The sequence below is a fragment of the Melanerpes formicivorus genome, unplaced genomic scaffold (assembly GCF_026170545.1).
Source record: "Melanerpes formicivorus ecotype bairdi unplaced genomic scaffold, bMelFor1.0.p_v2 SCAF_16, whole genome shotgun sequence".
Classification (NCBI taxonomy): Eukaryota; Metazoa; Chordata; class Aves; order Piciformes; family Picidae; genus Melanerpes; species Melanerpes formicivorus.
In genome coordinates, this window is record NW_027142368.1 from 937,802 (window position 1) to 954,796 (window position 16,995).

At 58.0% G+C, this 16,995-nt stretch overlaps 1 protein-coding gene and 2 non-coding genes across 3 annotated transcripts in view; 2 read left to right on the forward strand and 1 right to left on the reverse strand.

The window, feature by feature from the left end:
* Window positions 1-303: 303 nt before the first annotated feature.
* LOC137446154 (mucin-2-like) overlaps window positions 304-16,995 on the reverse strand; it is a 46,435-nt gene continuing 29,743 nt past the window's right edge. Inside the window, exons 13-21 of the mRNA XM_068148543.1 lie at window positions 16,508-16,948; window positions 14,625-15,065; window positions 11,251-11,691; window positions 10,283-10,723; window positions 8,630-9,070; window positions 6,748-7,188; window positions 5,212-6,273; window positions 3,166-3,268; window positions 304-829 (exon numbers count right to left, since the gene is read on the reverse strand). Of these exons, the coding sequence (XP_068004644.1) occupies window positions 652-829; window positions 3,166-3,268; window positions 5,212-6,273; window positions 6,748-7,188; window positions 8,630-9,070; window positions 10,283-10,723; window positions 11,251-11,691; window positions 14,625-15,065; window positions 16,508-16,948 (3,989 nt within the window). The 3' untranslated portion in view covers window positions 304-651. The remainder of the gene's footprint in view (window positions 830-3,165; window positions 3,269-5,211; window positions 6,274-6,747; window positions 7,189-8,629; window positions 9,071-10,282; window positions 10,724-11,250; window positions 11,692-14,624; window positions 15,066-16,507; window positions 16,949-16,995) is intronic.
* On the forward strand, window positions 8,154-8,226 carry TRNAK-CUU (transfer RNA lysine (anticodon CUU)). The gene has a single exon. It is a non-coding gene; the product is annotated as a tRNA-Lys (tRNA).
* On the forward strand, window positions 16,031-16,103 carry TRNAK-CUU (transfer RNA lysine (anticodon CUU)). Its single transcript has one exon. It is a non-coding gene; the product is annotated as a tRNA-Lys (tRNA).

Below are 16,995 nucleotides of genomic sequence, written 5' to 3' on the forward strand. Positions count from 1 at the left end.
CAAAGCTTTGGATGGTCCAAAAGCTGCTCTGTGTCTGCTCATGATGTTCCTACAAGTGTCCACCCCCTCAGGGGTGCGTGTGGAAGCCTCACTCCCAGCTTTTGGACTGTGCAGCCCTTTGCTGCTGCCAGCAGTTGTGTGTGGAGGGCAAGCACAAGTGCTGTGTCTGTTTTGGAAGGAAAGGGAATGGGGTGCTGCAGTTGTCCATCCCAGGGAAGTGGCTGTTCCCCAGGCCCTGGACCAGCTGCAGTGAGCCTTGCAGACTCTTTTGAGTTAAATAATGAGGAGTTAGGCAGTTCAGTTCCTTCTACTTTATTTAGAAGTCGATTTTCAGTTGCTGCACAGTGCACAGCCAGCTCTTAGCCTCTGCTTCCACCCCCTCCCCAGAGCAAGGCCAGTCTCTGACATGGCCTTCCCTCCCCCTGCCCATTCTGGCTTTCCTGCCCTGCACCACCACCCCAACCCCCTCCTGTGCAGCAAGAATTTCTCAGTTAATTGCATTGACGCTCCAGGTAGCTGCTCGGGGAGCCCCACTGCCAGGCCGCCCTGCCCAGGTGGCACCAGGAGCTCTGCCAGCCAGCAGCAGTGGCTGTGACGCCCCCAAGGGTGATCAGCGGTGGATGAAAACCAGCTGGCAGCTGCAGGCCTGGCCTAGTGTGTGCAGCTGTCAGCCTTGCACACGCAGCCCTTCAGCACAACCAGTTCTGTGCTGAGGCTTCTCCCAGGGTTGTCTGGGTCCTGGCAGGGGAGCTGGATCCTCTGCTTCAGGAGCAGCTGCGGCGCACAGCAGCCGCAGGCCGTGCTGACCGTCATCGTCTGCACGTCAAACCTGTGGGGAAGAGAGGGAGGAGCACTCAGGGCTGGGATGCAGCTTTCCAGGTGCTGGGATGCTGTGGTATGATGGAATGCTCAGAGGAACGAGCACAGCCTTCAGAGCTTAATGCTTCTGCCAGCTACAGAACTGCAGGCAGCACAGCACTTGGCTCTGCTTCAGCTTCTCTTGAGGAGCGCTGCAGGAGGTAGGTGTCCTGAGCTGCTGCCTGCCTTTCTAAGGCTCTGCCCCCACAGGGCTTGCAGCTCTTAAGGCTGGAGAGCAAAGAGGATGTGATCTCCCTGCCACTCACCAAGTGACTGCCATCTTTCAGTGGTTTTAAGGCTGGGCACTGCACTGCTTGTGGTTTGCACGAGGCCTCTGCTCTGGTCTGCCAACAAAGATGCTCAACTCTGTGTGTTTCTTGCACAGCCTCTGGAGCAAGGCAAATCTCCTTCTCTGAGCTGTGAGCACCAGAACCCCAGCTGATGACTGCAGAGTGCCAGGTCTGGGCTGTGAGGTCAGGAGTAGCTGAATTAGCAGGAATGAAGCAGAGGCTGGTGAAGCCATAGCTGACAGGCAGGTGAGGGGCAGGTGCTCTCCTGGTTGTGCTGCTGCTGTTTGCCTGCCTGTTCAGCTGCTGTGCTGCTGGACCTGCTCCTATCCCTTTCTGTCAGTGGGAAGCTGTATGAATGTTGGGTAGAATTCAGGTACAGGAACAAGAGAGGGATGGGGAAGTAGATTTGTACAAGCCTCTGGAAAGGGGAGAAAAGGCTCCTTGGGTTCAACTAGAACAAAGGAGTTGTTAACCACAACTTCCCTCCTGATTATGATGAACCTTCCTAACTCAGAAACCTTCCCCCAGGCTTCACAGCCCTCTTCACAGCTCCACAGAAAGTCACTTGCTTGCTTTTCACTGTGCTGGGGGCCACCTGAAGTCACGCTGGAGGGGGCAGCTTTTGGCTCCAGGATTCACAATCTCACAGTATTACAGTATAGCCAAGGTTGGAAGAGACCTCAAGGTCCAACCTGTCACCACAGACCTCATGACTAGACCATGGCACCAAGTGCCACATCCAATCCCCTCTTGGAACACCTCCAGGGATGGGGACTCTACCACCTCCCTGGGCAGCACATCCCAATGATGAGTGACTCTCTCTGGGAAGAACTTTCTCCTCACCTCCAGCCTAAACTTCCCCTGGCACAGTTCTGGTGCTGGCTGCCTGGGAGAAGAGCCCAACCCCCACCTGGCTACAACCTCCCTGCAGGTAGTTGGAGAGAGCAAGAAGGTCTCCCCTGAGCCTCCTCTTCTCCAGGCTAAGCAACCCTAGCTCCCTCAGACTCTCCTCACAGGGCTGTGCTCCAGACCCGTCCCCAGCTTTCTTGCCCTTCTCTGGACACCTTCAAGTCTCTCAATGTCCTTCTTAAACTGAGGAGCCCAGAACTGGACACAGGACTCAAGGTGTGGCCTAAGCAGTGCAGAGCACAGGGCACAATGACCTCCCTGTTCCTGCTGGCCACACTCTTCCTGCTGCAGGCCAGGATGCCCTTGGCCTTCTTGGCTGCCTGGGCACACTGCTGGCTCCTGTTCAGGCAGCTGTCAATCAGCTGAGCTCTGGAATGGTGCTGTGGTGAGTTCAGCTTTACTGGAGCATCACTTCCCTGTCTGAAGAGGCCCTGGGTGAGCCAGCAGCACCGCACAGGGGACAGCTCACTGGTGACTGCAGAGCATCCCCGGTTACAGCAGCAGGAGACACTGAGGAGACAGCCGCACTGGCTCTGGGTGGTCGGGGGAGTAACTCTTTTTGCCTTGGCTGTTTGAAAGCAGCTGTTTGGAGTCTGAGTGACACTGTTGTGCTGCTGGGTAGAGGCCAGCCACACAGAATTGTTTCAGTTTAAGATCATGGAGTCCAACCAGCAACCTAATCATGGCCTTTAAAGCATGTCCCTGAGTGCCATGGCCACAGGTTTCTTGAAGACCTCCAGGGGTGGGGACTCCACCACCTCCCTGGGCAGCCTCTGCCAGTCCCAGACCACTCTTGCAGCAAAGACATTTTTCCTTCTCTCCAACCTAGCCCTCCCCTGGCACAGTTTCAGGCCATGTCCTCTCCCCCAAGACTAGGGAGAAGAGCTCCAACCCCCCTCACTGCAACCTCCTTTTGGGGAGCTGCAGAGAGCAATGAGGTCTCCCTCAGCCTCCTCTGCTCCAGGCTGAACACCCCCAGCTCCCTCAGCTGCTCCTCCCCAGCTGTGTTGCCCTAAAACGTTTGTCCCTGTGTTAGAGGAGCAGTAGTTAGCCAACAGCTCTGCCCCAGGGCCCTGTGCAGTATGCAGAGTCCCTGAGCCAGCCTTACTGTGTGGAGGACGTGCAGGAGCCTTCGCACCGGCTTAGAGTGACGTTGGTGGAGCAGCCTCTGTAAGTGATTGTTTCTTCATAGCTGTGCTCTCTGCAGGCCTCTGGCAAAAGCAGAAAGACAAAATGATAGACTCACAGAATGGTAGAGGTTGGAGGGGACCTCTGGAGATCACCAAGTCCAACCCTCCTGCCAAGGCAGAGTCATCTGTACCACATGCAGGTGGGTTTGGAAAGTCTCCCGAGGAGGAGGCTCCACAACCTCTCTGGGCGGCCTGCTCCAGGGCTCCTGCACCCTTACATTGAAGAAGTTCCTCCTCATCTCTAGCTGGAACTTCCTATGTTCAAGTTTGTGGCTGTCATCCCTTGTGCTGTCACTGGGCACCACTGAACAAAGCCTGGCCCCAGCCTCCTGCCCCCCACCCCTGAAGCACTGCTCAGCATTGAAGAGCTTCCCCTCAGCAGCAGTCCCAGGAAGTGCTGGGTGAAAGCTGCCTGCCTTGCTTCTCTCAATGGTTCTAGAGAGGAGGCCTCTGCTGCCTAGAGGCAATGCAGCTGGACATGTGTGGGTGTCTCTTGTGCACCCCCAGCTGTGCTCCCCTAGATCTTGCAGCAGGACAGCTCCAGTTATAAGCACAGAGCAGCTGCCTTCTGTGCCCCCCTTCACGTGAACCTGGGCACAACTTGCCCATGTGGTGGTTGGTTGGTCAAAGTCTGTTTGGGTTTAGATGTGCACAGGAGCCAAAAGCAGCACAGCCCCTTGAAACCTGAGAAAAGAGGCTCCTGCAGAGGGGACAGCACAGCATGCTGCCCTGTGCAGGAGCAGCATGGCAGAGCTCCCAGGAGGACTGCAGGGTCAGCTCCTCAGAAGGAAAGGATCCTTCATCCTTTGCTTGACTGGGGTTTTAAGACTGAAACCCAAAGTGCTGTGGCTGTCCCTGTCAGCTCCCTGAACTCACACTTGGTAGTGCAGAGCAGGAAGCTGTTGTTCTGAAACCAAAGACTTCAGACAACTGCTCTGCAGAAAGGAGAGCAAGGAAAGATGGAGCCAAATACCAGGGGTCTCAGACCAGGGAATAGGCAATGTACAAATTCAGCCACTCCTGAAAGCTCAAGAAGGACCTCAGGGAACTGCTTGAGAGGGTCCAGCCACAAAGATGGTGAAGGGAGCACAACATCCCCCTGGTGAGGACAGGAGCTGGGGCTCTTTAGCTTGGAGCAGAGGAGCCTGAGGGGTGACCTCATTCCTGGGGATAAAGATGAGCAGGGCAGTGTGGGGAGGACAGAGCCAGGCCCTGCTCAGGGATGTCCAGTGAGAGGACACACTTACTCTACATGAATTAGCATAGTCTTCTATACTGAATAAATCAGTGCAAGGGCCATGAGGACAGACTGAAGGAGTTGGGGCTGTTCAGTCTGCAGAAGAGAAGGCTCCCAGGTGACCTCATTGTGGCCTTCCAGGATCTGAAGGGGGCTGCAGGAAGGCTGGGGAGGGACTGCTCAGGATCTCAGGCAGTGATAGGACTAGGGGGAATGGAATGAAGCTGGAGGTGGGGAGATTGAGGCTGGAGGGGAGGAGGAAGTTCTTCCCCAGGAGAGTGGTGAAGCCCTGGGATGGGTTGTGCAGGGAGGTGGTTGGGGCCCTGTCCCTGGAGGTGTTTAAGGCCAGGCTGGCTGAGGCTGTGGCCAGGCTGATGTAGTGTGGGGTGTCCCTGCCCATGGCAGGGGGGTTGGAACTGGATGATCCTTGTGCTCCCTTCCAACCCTGACTGATTCTATGATACTATGACAAGGGGCACTGGGGGCAAGCTGAAGCAGAGGAGGTGCTGGAGCCCTGGAGCAGACTGCCCAGGGAGGTTGTGGAGTCTCCTCTGGAGACTTTCCAACCCCCCCTGGATGCGCCCCTGTGTGACCTGCCCTGGCTGATCCTGCTTTGGCAGGGGGATGGACTCAGTGATCTTTTCAGGTTCCAAGCCCTACCATTCTGGTTCTGAGAAAAGATGTCAACCCCAAGCATGCTAGAGGAGGTGATACGGAGCTCCCTTACCTTGAGGCACTGCTGAGGACACAGCAGGAGACAAAGCAGTTGAAAGCCTGGAGGTGAGAGGAAAGGAGGTGGTGCGCGTGGTGCTGAGCGTGGTGGTCTGCAGAGGGGTCCTGCCCATGGTCTCTGTAGAGGCAGTGGTGATGACACTGGGAGCAGAGGTCATGGTGGTAGATAAAACAGCTGGGCTTGAAGCTGAGGTGGACTTGGCAGACCTGCTGGTAGGAACTACCAAGGAGGAGGTTTGGCCATGTGGAGTAAGGGTGGTGTTGGGGGAGGGAAAGTATGGAGTGGTCTGAGGAGAGCCAGCAGGGGAAGTAGTGAGGGACATCAGGGCATGAATCGAGCTGGGGCTTGGGGCTGCAGTGGAGGAGAGTGTGGCAGTGGAGGGAGAGGTGAGGTGGGTGCTGAGAGTGCTGCTGGGGGCTGGAGGAGCGCTGGGGTTTGGAGATGTGCTGCTGAGAGGCAGTTGTGGGCTGCTGGTGGAGCTGGAGTTTGGAGATGTGCTGGTGAGAGGCAGTTGTGAGCTGCTGGTGGAGCTGGGGTTTGGAGATGTGCTGGTGAGAGGCAGTTGTGGGCTGCTGGTGGAGCTGGGATTTGGAGATGTGCTGGTGAGAGGCAGTTGTGAGCTGCTGGTGGAGCTGGGGTTTGGAGATGTGCTGGTGAGAGGCAGTTGTGAGCTGCTGGTGGAGCTGGGGTTTGGAGATGTGCTGGTGAGAGGCAGTTGTGGGCTGCTGGTGGAGCTGGGGTTTGGAGATGTGCTGGTGAGAGGCAGTTGTGGGCTGCTGGTGGAGCTGGGGTTTGAAGATGTGCTGGTGAGAGGCAGTTGTGAGCTGCTGGTGGAGCTGGGGTTTGGAGATGTGCTGGTGAGAGGCAGTTGTGAGCTGCTGGTGGAGCTGGGGTTTGCAGGGACCCTTGTGAGAGGCACTCCTGTGCTGCTGGCCAGGCTGCTCTCCCTCCAGGCAGTGGTGCTGGAGGTGGTGCTGGCAGCGGTGCTGGGGGTGGTCCTGTGAGTGGTGAGAGATGGCAGAGGCTGAGGCTTGGCTGTTCTTTCCTGAGTGGAAGCTGTCAGGAGGAAAGCAGAGGTTGAGTGAGGGCCAGGAGGAGGATGAAAGGAAGTCAAGGGGATCCCCAAGCCAGAGGCACTTGCAGGAAAGGCAGCACCTGGCTGCACTGAGGCTTTGGGGGTGAGAGGGAGCAGTGGGTTGTGAGCTCCTGCACTTAAACCTCCCCATCCCACTTCACCACAAAGAGAAGGGAGAGCACTTGAATGCTCTGCTTGCCTCTCACTGGGAGGGGAACCTCTCTGCACAAGCATGTCCCCCTCGAGGGAAGGGACAAGTACCACCTGCTGCTCCCAGAGAGCCTGCTCAGGCTCCAGGGGGGAGGCCTGTGCCCAGGGCACCAGCAAAGCAGCCACAGCAAAGCACCAAGGGAGAGGGGAAGAAAGGCACCAAAAAAACCCAAATAATGAGTGACCTCAGTTCCTAAACAGGGAGCAAGGATGGAAGGGAGAGAGGAGGGCAGGAGGAGCCTTACCAGGCTGTGAGGAGCTTGGCCATGCTGAGGACACAGCTGAGGAAGCAGAAGAAGCTGCCCATGGCACTGGGCTGGTTTTGGCTGTGGAGGCTGCAGAGGACTCTGCTGCAGGAGGCTCTGTTGCAGCAGTTGTTGCTGTGGAAGAGGCCTTGGGCCTGAGGGTGGTAGGTGTAGGCTGGGGGCTGCTGCTTGGGGCTGCTGTGGAGGAGAGGGTGGCAGTGGTGGGAGAGGTGAGGAGGGTGCTGAGAGTGCTGCTGGGGGCAGAGGGAGAGCTGGGACTTGGAGCTGTCCTGGTGAGAGGCAGTTGTGAGGTGCTGGTGGAGATTGCCTGTCTGGAGACAGTGGTGCTGGAGGTGGTGCTGGCAGCAGTGCTGGAGGTGGTGCTGTGGGTGGTGAGAGGTGGCAGAGGCTGTGGCTTGGTTGTCCTTTCCTGGGTGGAGGCTACCAGGAGGAAAGCAGAGGTTGAGTGAGGGTGGGAGGCCAAGAGGGGAAGGTAAAGGCATTGGGCAGAATTCCAGGGCCAGGGGAATGTTCAGGCAAGGCAGAGTCTTGCCAGCCTCGTCAAGAGGGGCAGGAGTGAGCTTCTGTCTCCTGCCCTCAACCTCCCATCTGGCTTCCCTCCACAAGAAGAGAGAACCTCCACAAGCTAAAGGAGAAGACCTCCAGCAGCCCAGAAGCCTCTTTGCACGTGGTTGTCTCCCACTCATGGGACACAGACAGCATCCACCTGCAGCTCCCAGAGAGGCTGGGCAGGATCCATGCCACAGAGCTGTGCCCAGGGCCATGCCAGAGCAGCCACAGCCAAGCAGCAAGGCTGTTCAGTCTGGAGAAGAGAAGGCTCTGAGGTGACCTCATTGTGGCCTTCCAGGATCTGCAGGGGGCTCCAGGAAGGCTGGGGAGGGACTGCTCAGGATCTCAGGCAGTGATAGGACTAGGGGGAATGGAATGAAGCTGGAGGTGGGGAGATTGAGGCTGGAGGGGAGGAGGAAGTTCTTCCCCATGAGAGTGGTGAAGCCCTGGGATGGGTTGTGCAGGGAGGTGGTTGGGGCCTGTGGTGGTTTAGGCTGGGTGCTGGCCCGGATGCCACTGCACAGACCACACCTGGGAGGTCCCTAGGGGTGGGCCCAGCGCAGGGGGTGGCCACAGGCAGGTATTCCATTTCCCATAATGCCCTGCTCCCCTATGAAATGCCCATGCGGGGTCTTCACTTCCTCTTTTGTCCCCAGCTGCAGCCTGGGTAAAATGGCGTGAGCCGCCTCCCTTGGGCCTGCCCAGGCCCAAGGCTGAGTTGGGGGGGGGGAGGAAAGAGCCCTGGGGGGGTTGGGTGTACCCCCAGGTGGGGGTGGGATGTTCTTGGGCGCCAAAATGTAATGGGTGGGGGCAAACCCCCTCCCCACCACAGGGAGGTCCACGTGGCTCAGTCGGTAGAGCATGAGACTCTTAATCTCAGGGTCGTGGGTTCGAGCCCCACATTGGGCGCCAAAAATTGTGGTGGTTGGAGCCTTAACTGAGAGTTAAAAGCTCAAATGGGGAAGAGATTTTCAGCCTTTTCCCCATTTGAGCTTTTAACTCTCAGTTAAGGCTCAAAGCACTACAAGGCCCTGTCCCTGGAGGTGTTTGCAGCCAGGCTGGCTGAGGCTGTGGCCAGGCTGATCTAGTGTGGGGTGTCCCTGCCCATGGCAGGGGGGTTGGAACTGGCTGATCCTTGTGGTCCCTTCCAACCCTGACTGATTCTATGGTACTGATACTATGAATGGGAGCAGAGAACAGGAGTCAGAACAAGAGCCTGAGCTGCCTGTGCTGCTAGACAGGAAGGAAGGATGGAGGGGGGAGAGCTGGGAAGAGCAGGTAGAAGCAGCTGGAAGGGCAGGAGGAGCCTTACCAGACTGTGAGGAGCTTGGCCATGCTGAGGACACAGCTGAGGAAGCAGAAGAAGCTGCCCATGGCACTGGGCTGGTTTTGGCTGTGGAGGCTGCAGAGGACTCTGCTGCAGGAGGCTCTGTTGCAGCAGTTGTTGCTGTGGAAGAGGCCTTGGGCCTGAGGGTGGTAGGTGTAGGCTGGGGGCTGCTGCTTGGGGCTGCTGTGGAGGAGAGGGTGGCAGTGGTGGGAGAGGTGAGGAGGGTGCTGAGAGTGCTGCTGGGGGCAGAGGGAGAGCTGGGACTTGGAGCTGTCCTGGTGAGAGGCAGTTGTGAGGTGCTGGTGGAGATTGCCTGTCTGGAGACAGTGGTGCTGGAGGTGGTGCTGGCAGCAGGGCTGGAGGTGGTGCTGTGGGTGGTGAGAGGTGGCAGAGGCTGTGGCTTGGTTGTCCTTTCCTGGGTGGAGGCTGCCAGGAGGAAAGCAGAGGTTGAGTGAGGGTGGGAGGCCAGGAGGGGAAGGTAAAGGAGGAGTGCAGAAGCCCTGTGCTGGGGACAGGTACAGGCAAGGCAGAGTCTTGCCAGCCTCGTCAAGAGGGGCAGGAGTGAGGCTCTGTCTCCTGCCCTCAACCTCCCATCTGTCTTCCTTCCAGAAACTTAGGGAAAGAACCTCAATGTTGCTCCTCAGCAGCAATGCAGTGTCCTTCTCTTTCTGCCAGTGAAGCCTCTTTGCATTTAGGTCTCTGCCGTTCATGGCACACAGACAACATCCACCTGCTGCTCCCAGAGAGGCTGGGCAGGCTCTGTGTCACAGAGCTGTGCCCAGGGCCACAGCAGAGCACCAAGGCAAAGGAAATGAGGTGCTGGAGGTGGTGTTGTCAGCAGTGCTGGTGGTGGTCTTGCCAGCCTCATCAGAAAGGGGAGAAGTGAGCTTCTGTCTCCTGCCCTCAACCTCCCATCTGGCTTCCTTCCACAAGAAGATAGACCCTCCACAAGCTGAAGGAGAAGACCTCCAGCAGCCCAGAAGCCTCTTTGCACTTGGGTGTCTCCCACTCATGTTGACACAGACAGCATCCACCTGCAGCTCCCAGAGAGGCTGGGCAGGATCCATGTCACAGAGCTGTGCCCGGGGCCATGCCAGAGCAGCCACAGCCAAGCAGCAAGGCTGTTCAGTCTGGAGAAGAGAAGGCTCCCAGGTGACCTCATTGTGGCCTTCCAGGATCTGAAGGGGGCTGCAGGAAGGCTGGGGAGGGACTGCTCAGGATCTCAGGCAGTGATAGGACTAGGGGGAATGGAATGAAGCTGGAGGTGGGGAGATTGAGGCTGGAGGGGAGGAGGAAGTTCTTCCCCATGAGAGTGGAGAAGCCCTGGAATGGGTTGTGCAGGGAGGTGGTTGGGGCCCTGTCCCTGGAGGTGTTTGCAGCCAGGCTGGCTGAGGCTGTGGCCAGGCTGATCTAGTGTGGGGTGTCCCTGCCCATGGCAGGGGGGTTGGAACTGGCTGATCCTTGTGGTCCCTTCCAACCCTGACTGATACTATGGTACTGATACTATGAATGGGAGCAGGGAACAGGAGTCACAACAAGAGCCTGAGCTGCCTGTGCTGCTAGACAGGAAGGAAGGATGGAGGGGAGCGAGCTGGGAAGAGCAGGCAGAAGCAGCTGGAAGGGCAGGAGGAGCCTTACCAGGCTGTGAGGAGCTTGGCCATGCTGAGGACACAGCTGAGGAAGCAGAAGAAGCTGCCCATGGCACTGGGCTGGTTTTGGCTGTGGAGGCTGCAGAGGACTCTGCTGCAGGAGGCTCTGTTGCAGCAGTTGTTGCTGTGGAAGAGGCCTTGGGCCTGAGGGTGGTAGGTGTAGGCTGGGGGCTGCTGCTTGGGGCTGCTGTGGAGGAGAGGGTGGCAGTGGTGGGAGAGGTGAGGAGGGTGCTGAGAGTGCTGCTGGGGGCAGAGGGAGAGCTGGGACTTGGAGCTGTCCTGGTGAGAGGCAGTTGTGAGGTGCTGGTGGAGATTGCCTGTCTGGAGACAGTGGTGCTGGAGGTGGTGCTGGCAGCAGTGCTGGAGGTGGTGCTGTGGGTGGTGAGAGGTGGCAGAGGCTGTGGCTTGGTTGTCCTTTCCTGGGTGGAGGCTGCCAGGAGGAAAGCAGAGGTTGAGTGAGGGTGGGAGGCCAAGAGGGGAAGGTAAAGGAGGAGTGCAGAAGCCCTGTGCTGGGGACAGGTACAGGCAAGGCAGAGTCTTGCCAGCCTCATCAAGAGGGGCAGGAGTGAGGCTCTGTCTCCTGCCCTCAACCTCCCATCTGGCTTCCTTCCAGAAACTTAGGAAAAGAACCTCAATGTTGCTCCTCAGCAGCCCTGCAGTGTCCTCCTCTTTCTGCCAGAGAAGCCTCTTTGCACTTGGGTGTCTCCCACTCATGGGACACAGACAGCATCCACCTGCAGCTCCCAGAGAGGCTGGGCAGGATCCATGTCACAGAGCTGTGCCCAGGTCAATGCCAAAGAGCCACAGCCAAGCAGCAAGGCAATGGGAATGGGAACAGAGAACAGGAGTCAGAACAAGAGCCTGAGCTGCCTGTGCTGCTAGACAGGAAGGAAGGATGGAGGGGAGAGAGCTGGGAAGAGCAGGCAGAAGCAGCTGGAAGGGCAGGAGGAGCCTTACCAGACTGTGAGGAGCTTGGCCATGCTGAGGACACAGCTGAGGAAGCAGAAGAAGCTGCCCATGGCACTGGGCTGGTTTTGGCTGTGGAGGCTGCAGAGGACTCTGCTGCAGGAGGCTCTGTTGCAGCAGTTGTTGCTGTGGAAGAGGCCTTGGGCCTGAGGGTGGTAGGTGTAGGCTGGGGGCTGCTGCTTGGGGCTGCTGTGGAGGAGAGGGTGGCAGTGGTGGGAGAGGTGAGGAGGGTGCTGAGAGTGCTGCTGGGGGCAGAGGGAGAGCTGGGACTTGGAGCTGTCCTGGTGAGAGGCAGTTGTGAGGTGCTGGTGGAGATTGCCTGTCTGGAGACAGTGGTGCTGGAGGTGGTGCTGGCAGCAGTGCTGGAGGTGGTGCTGTGGGTGGTGAGAGGTGGCAGAGGCTGTGGCTTGGTTGTCCTTTCCTGGGTGGAGGCTGCCAGGAGGGAAGCAGAGGTTGAGTGAGGGTGGGAGGCCAGGAGGGGAAGGTAAAGGAGGTGTGCAGAAGCCCTGTGCTGGGGACAGGTACAGGGAATGTGGAGTCTTGCCACACTGAGTGTTGTGGGGCAAGAAGAAGGACTAGGGGCTCTGGCCAAAGCCTCCTCACCCAGCTGCTGCTCTGAAGAGGGCCAAGGACAGTGCCTGAAGGATGCTCCACAACAGGCACCTGGAAGGGGAGCCTCTGCAGCTGTGCTTGTCTGCCTCCAGTAAACAGGGACAGGAATGACCTGATCCCTCTGTCATGGTAGGGCCAAATGGCCCCAGCACAAATGCAGACAGACCCTGATGTGTCTAGGCAATGGCCCCCTCCCCCTGCTGCCTGCAGGAGTCAGGGGAAGGCAGGCAAAGGAGCACAGGGGACAGGGCCATGCATGTGTGCTGAACACCCCTGCTTCTGGGGTAAGGCCACTGCTCCTGCCTGGCCAGGCCTATGTTGCTGCCACAGTCACAGCCTGGCAGAACTCCTTCCCACTGGGTAACTCTGTGCTGCCCTCAGTCCCCCTGCTGGCCCTGTCGAGTCTCCAAGGCATCAGATAGAACACATCCAAGTGCCAGGGGCTGCACATTGGCCACAGCAACCCCAGGCAGTGCTACAGGCTGGGGGCAGAGTGGCTGAGAGCAGCCAGGCAGAAAGGGACCTGGGGGTGCTGGTTGATGGTAGGCTGAACATGAGCCTGCAGTGTGCCCAGGGGCATAAGAAGGCCAAGGGCATCCTGGCCTGCATCAGGAAGAGTGTGGCCAGCAGGAGCAGGGAGGTCATTCTGCCATGTGCTCAGCACTGGTTAGGCCACACCTGGAGTCCTGTGTCCAGTTCTGGGCCACTCAGGTTGGGAAAGATGTTGAGATGCTGGAAGGTGTCCAGAGAAGGGCAAGAAAGCTGGGGAGGGGTCTGGAGCACAGCCCTGTGAGGAGAGGCTGAGGGAGCTGGGGTTGCTTAGCCTGGAGAAGAGGAGGCTCAGGGGAGACCTTCTTGCTCTCTCCAACTCCCTGAAGGGAGGTTGTAGCCAGGTGGGGGTTGGTCTCTTCTCCCAGGCAGCCAGCAGCAGAACAAGAGGACACAGTCTCAGGCTGTGCCAGGGGAGGTTTAGGCTGGATGTTAGGAAGAAATTCTTCACAGAAAGAGAGATTGGCCATGGGAATGTGCTGCCCAGGGAGGTGGTGGAGTCCCCATCACTGGAGGTGTTTAAGAAGAGCCTGGATGTGGCACTTGGTGCCATGGTTTAGTTGATGAGATGGTGTTGGGTGATAGGTTGGACCTGATGATCTCAAAGTTCTTTTCCAACCTGGTTAATTCTATTCTATTCTATTCTATTCTATTCTATTCTATTCTATTCTATTCTATTCTATTCTATTCTATTCTATTCTATTCTATTCTATTCTATTCTATTCTATTCTATTCTATTCTATTCTATTCTATTCTATTCTATTCCATCCCATCCCATCCCATCCCATCCCATCCCATCCCATCCCATCCCATCCCATCCCATCCCAGCAGGATGTACATACAGACTGATGTCTAGTTCTCTGTGCCTTGCCCAAGCCTTGCTTTGCTGGAGCCTGCTGGGACCTGTCTGGCTTGAAGTTGCCTCGAGCTGCATCGCCTCAAGTGCCTGCTCCAGCACCTGGGATAAAGCCACAAGCCCACACTGCAAGCTAGAGAAGCCACCAGCCTTGGAGCTGGAGCCAAGCCTGCTTCCCCTTGCAGCTAGGATTTGGCCATGCCTCAGTTTCCCCAGGACAGAGCAAGTGCCCATCACAAGGACCACGTCATGTCACTGTTGTCCTGCTGGAGCCAGCCCAGCCCTGGCACCCTGTGGCCTTCCTGCAGCAGCCTTTTTGGCCCCCTGGGCACACTGCAGGCTCATGTTCAGCCTACCATCAACCAGCACCCCCAGGTCCCTCTCTGCCTGGCTGCTCTCAGCCGCTCTGACCCCAGCCTGTAGCACTGCCTGGGGTTGCTGTGGCCAATGTGCAGCACCTGGCACTTGGATGTGTTCAATCTCCTGCCCTTGGCCTCTGCCCATCTGTCCAGCCTGGCAAGGTCCCTCTGCAGAGCCTCTCAACCCTCTAGCAGATCAACTCCTGCCCCCAGCTTGGTGTCATCTGCAAATTTACTGCTGATGGACTCAATGCCCTCATCCAGATCATCAATGAAGATGTTAAAGAGCACAGGACCCAGCACTGCTCCCTGGGGCACACCACTGGTGCCTGGCTGCCAGCTGGCTGTGGCACCATTCACCACCACTCTCTGGGCTCAGCCTCCAGCCAGTTCCTAACCCAGCTCAGAGAGCTGCTGTCCCAGCCAGGGGCTGACAGCTTGGCCAGCAGTTTGCTGTGGGGGATGGTGTCCAAGGCCTTGCTGCAGTCCAGGCAGACCACATCCACAGCCTGCCCCACAGCCCCCAGGCAGTCACCTGGGCAGGGCAGGAGCTCAGGTTGGTTTCTGTTGTTTCCTCCTGGTTTCATAGGATTGTTGAAATTGTTCTATTGCCTAAACACTGCACATCCCCAGTGCCCAGAGCTGCCCTAACCATGCAGCAGTCCCAGCTGATAGGGCTTGGGCATCTTGCATACTCATTACAGTGATTAACATTTGCATTAATCTCCATATGTGCCAAGTCATTCATAAATTAAACCATTTCTGGAGCAGCCTCCCACACAGGCTGTCAGGCTCTGAGGGACAGAGCTGTGCCCAGGGCCACAGCAGAGTGGTCATAGCAAAGCACCAAGGCAATGGAAAGAGGAGCAGAGGACAGGTACCAAGACAACAGCCTGAGCTGCCTGTGCTGCTAGACAGGAAGGAAGGATGGAGGGGAGAGAGCTGGGAAGAGCAGGCAGAAGCAGCTGGAAGGGCAGGAGGAGCCTTACCAGGCTGTGAGGAGCTTGGCCATGCTGAGGACACAGCTGAGGAAGCAGAAGAAGCTGCCCATGGCACTGGGCTGGTTTTGGCCGTGGAGGCTGCAGAGGACTCTGCTGCAGGAGGCTCTGTTGCAGCAGTTGTTGCTGTGGAAGAGGCCTTGGGCCTGAGGGTGGTAGGTGTAGGCTGGGGGCTGCTGCTTGGGGCTGCTGTGGAGGAGAGGGTGGCAGTGGTGGGAGAGGTGAGGAGGGTGCTGAGAGTGCTGCTGGGGGCAGAGGGAGAGCTGGGACTTGGAGCTGTCCTGGTGAGAGGCAGTTGTGAGGTGCTGGTGGAGATTGCCTGTCTGGAGACAGTGGTGCTGGAGGTGGTGCTGGCAGCAGTGCTGGAGGTGGTGCTGTGGGTGGTGAGAGGTGGCAGAGGCTGTGGCTTGGTTGTCCTTTCCTGGGTGGAGGCTGCCAGGAGGAAAGCAGAGGTTGAGTGAGGGTGGGAGGCCAAGAGGGGAAGGTAAAGGCATTGGGCAGAATTCCAGGGCCAGGGGAATGTTCAGGCAAGGCAGAGTCTTGCCAGCCTTGTCAGGAGGGTCAGGAGTGAGCTTCTGTCTCCTGCCCTCAACCTCCCATCTGGCTTCCCTCCACAAGAAGAGAGAACCTCCACAAGCTAAAGGAGAAGACCTCCAGCAGCCCAGAAGCCTCTTTGCATGTGGTTGTCTCCCACTCATGGGACACAGACAGCATCCACCTGCAGCTCCCAGAGAGGCTGGGCAGGATCCATGCCACAGAGCTGTGCCCAGGGCCATGCCAGAGCAGCCACAGCCAAGCAGCAAGGCTGTTCAGTCTGGAGAAGAGAGGGCTCCCAGGTGACCTCATTGTGGCATTCCAGGATCTGAAGGGGGCTCCAGGAAGGCTGGGGAGGGACTGCTCAGGATCTGAGGGAGTGATAGGACTAGGGGGAATGGAATGAAGCTGGAGGTGGGGAGATAGAGGCTGGAGGGGAGGAGGAAGTTCTTCCCCATGAGAGTGGTGAAGCCCTGGGATGGGTTGTGCAGGGAGGTGGTTGGGGCCTGTGGTGGTTTAGGCTGGGTGCTGGCCCGGATGCCACTGCACAGACCACACCTGGGAGGTCCCTAGGGGTGGGCCCAGCGCAGGGGGTGGCCACAGGCAGGTATTCCATTTCCCATAATGCCCTGCTCCCCTATGAAATGCCCATGCGGGGTCTTCACTTCCTCTTTTGTCCCCAGCTGCAGCCTGGGTAAAATGGCGTGAGCCGCCTCCCTTGGGCCTGCCCAGGCCCAAGGCTGAGTTGGGGGGGGGGAGGAAAGAGCCCTGGGGGGGTTGGGTGTACCCCCAGGTGGGGGTGGGATGTTCTTGGGCGCCAAAATGTAATGGGTGGGGGCAAACCCCCTCCCCACCACAGGGAGGTCCACGTGGCTCAGTCGGTAGAGCATGAGACTCTTAATCTCAGGGTCGTGGGTTCGAGCCCCACGTTGGGCGCCAAAAATTGTGGTGGTTGGAGCCTTAACTGAGAGTTAAAAGCTCAAATGGGGAAGAGATTTTCAGCCTTTTCCCCATTTGAGCTTTTAACTCTCAGTTAAGGCTCAAAGCACTACAAGGCCCTGTCCCTGGAGGTGTTTAAGGCCAGGCTGGCTGAGGCTGTGGCCAGGTTGATCTAGTGTGGGGTGTCCCTGCCCATGGCAGGGGGGTTGGAACTGGCTGATCCTTGTGGTCCCTTCCAACCCTGACTGATTCTATGGTACTGATACTATGAATGGGAGCAGGGAACAGGAGTCACAACAAGAGCCTGAGCTGCCTGTGCTGCTAGACAGGAAGGAAGGATGGAAGGGAGAGAGCTGGGAAGAGCAGGCAGAAGCAGCTGGAAGGGCAGGAAGGAGCCTTACCAGGCTGTGAGGAGCTTGGCCATGCTGAGGACACAGCTGAGGAAGCAGAAGAAGCTGCCCATGGCACTGGGCTGGTTTTGGCTGTGGAAGCTGCAGAGGACTCTGCTGCAGGAGGCTCTGTTGCAGCAGTTGTTGCTGTGGAAGAGGCCTTGGGGCTCAGGGTGGTAGGTGTAGGCTGGGGGCTGCTGTTTGGGGCTGCTGTGGAGGAGAGGGTGGCAGTGGTGGGAGAGGTGAGGAGGGTGCTGAGAGTGCTGCTGGGGGCAGAGGGAGAGCTGGGACTTGGAGCTGTCCTGGTGAGAGGCAGTTGTGAGGTGCTGGTGGAGATTGCCTGTCTGGAGACAGTGGTGCTGGAGGTGGTGCTGGCAGCAGTGCTGGAGGTGGTGCTGTGGGTGGTGAGAGGTGGCAGAGGCTGTGGCTTGGTTGTCCTTTCCTGGGTGGAGGCTGCCAGGAGGAAAGCAGAGGTTGAGTGAGGGTGGGAGGCCAGGAGG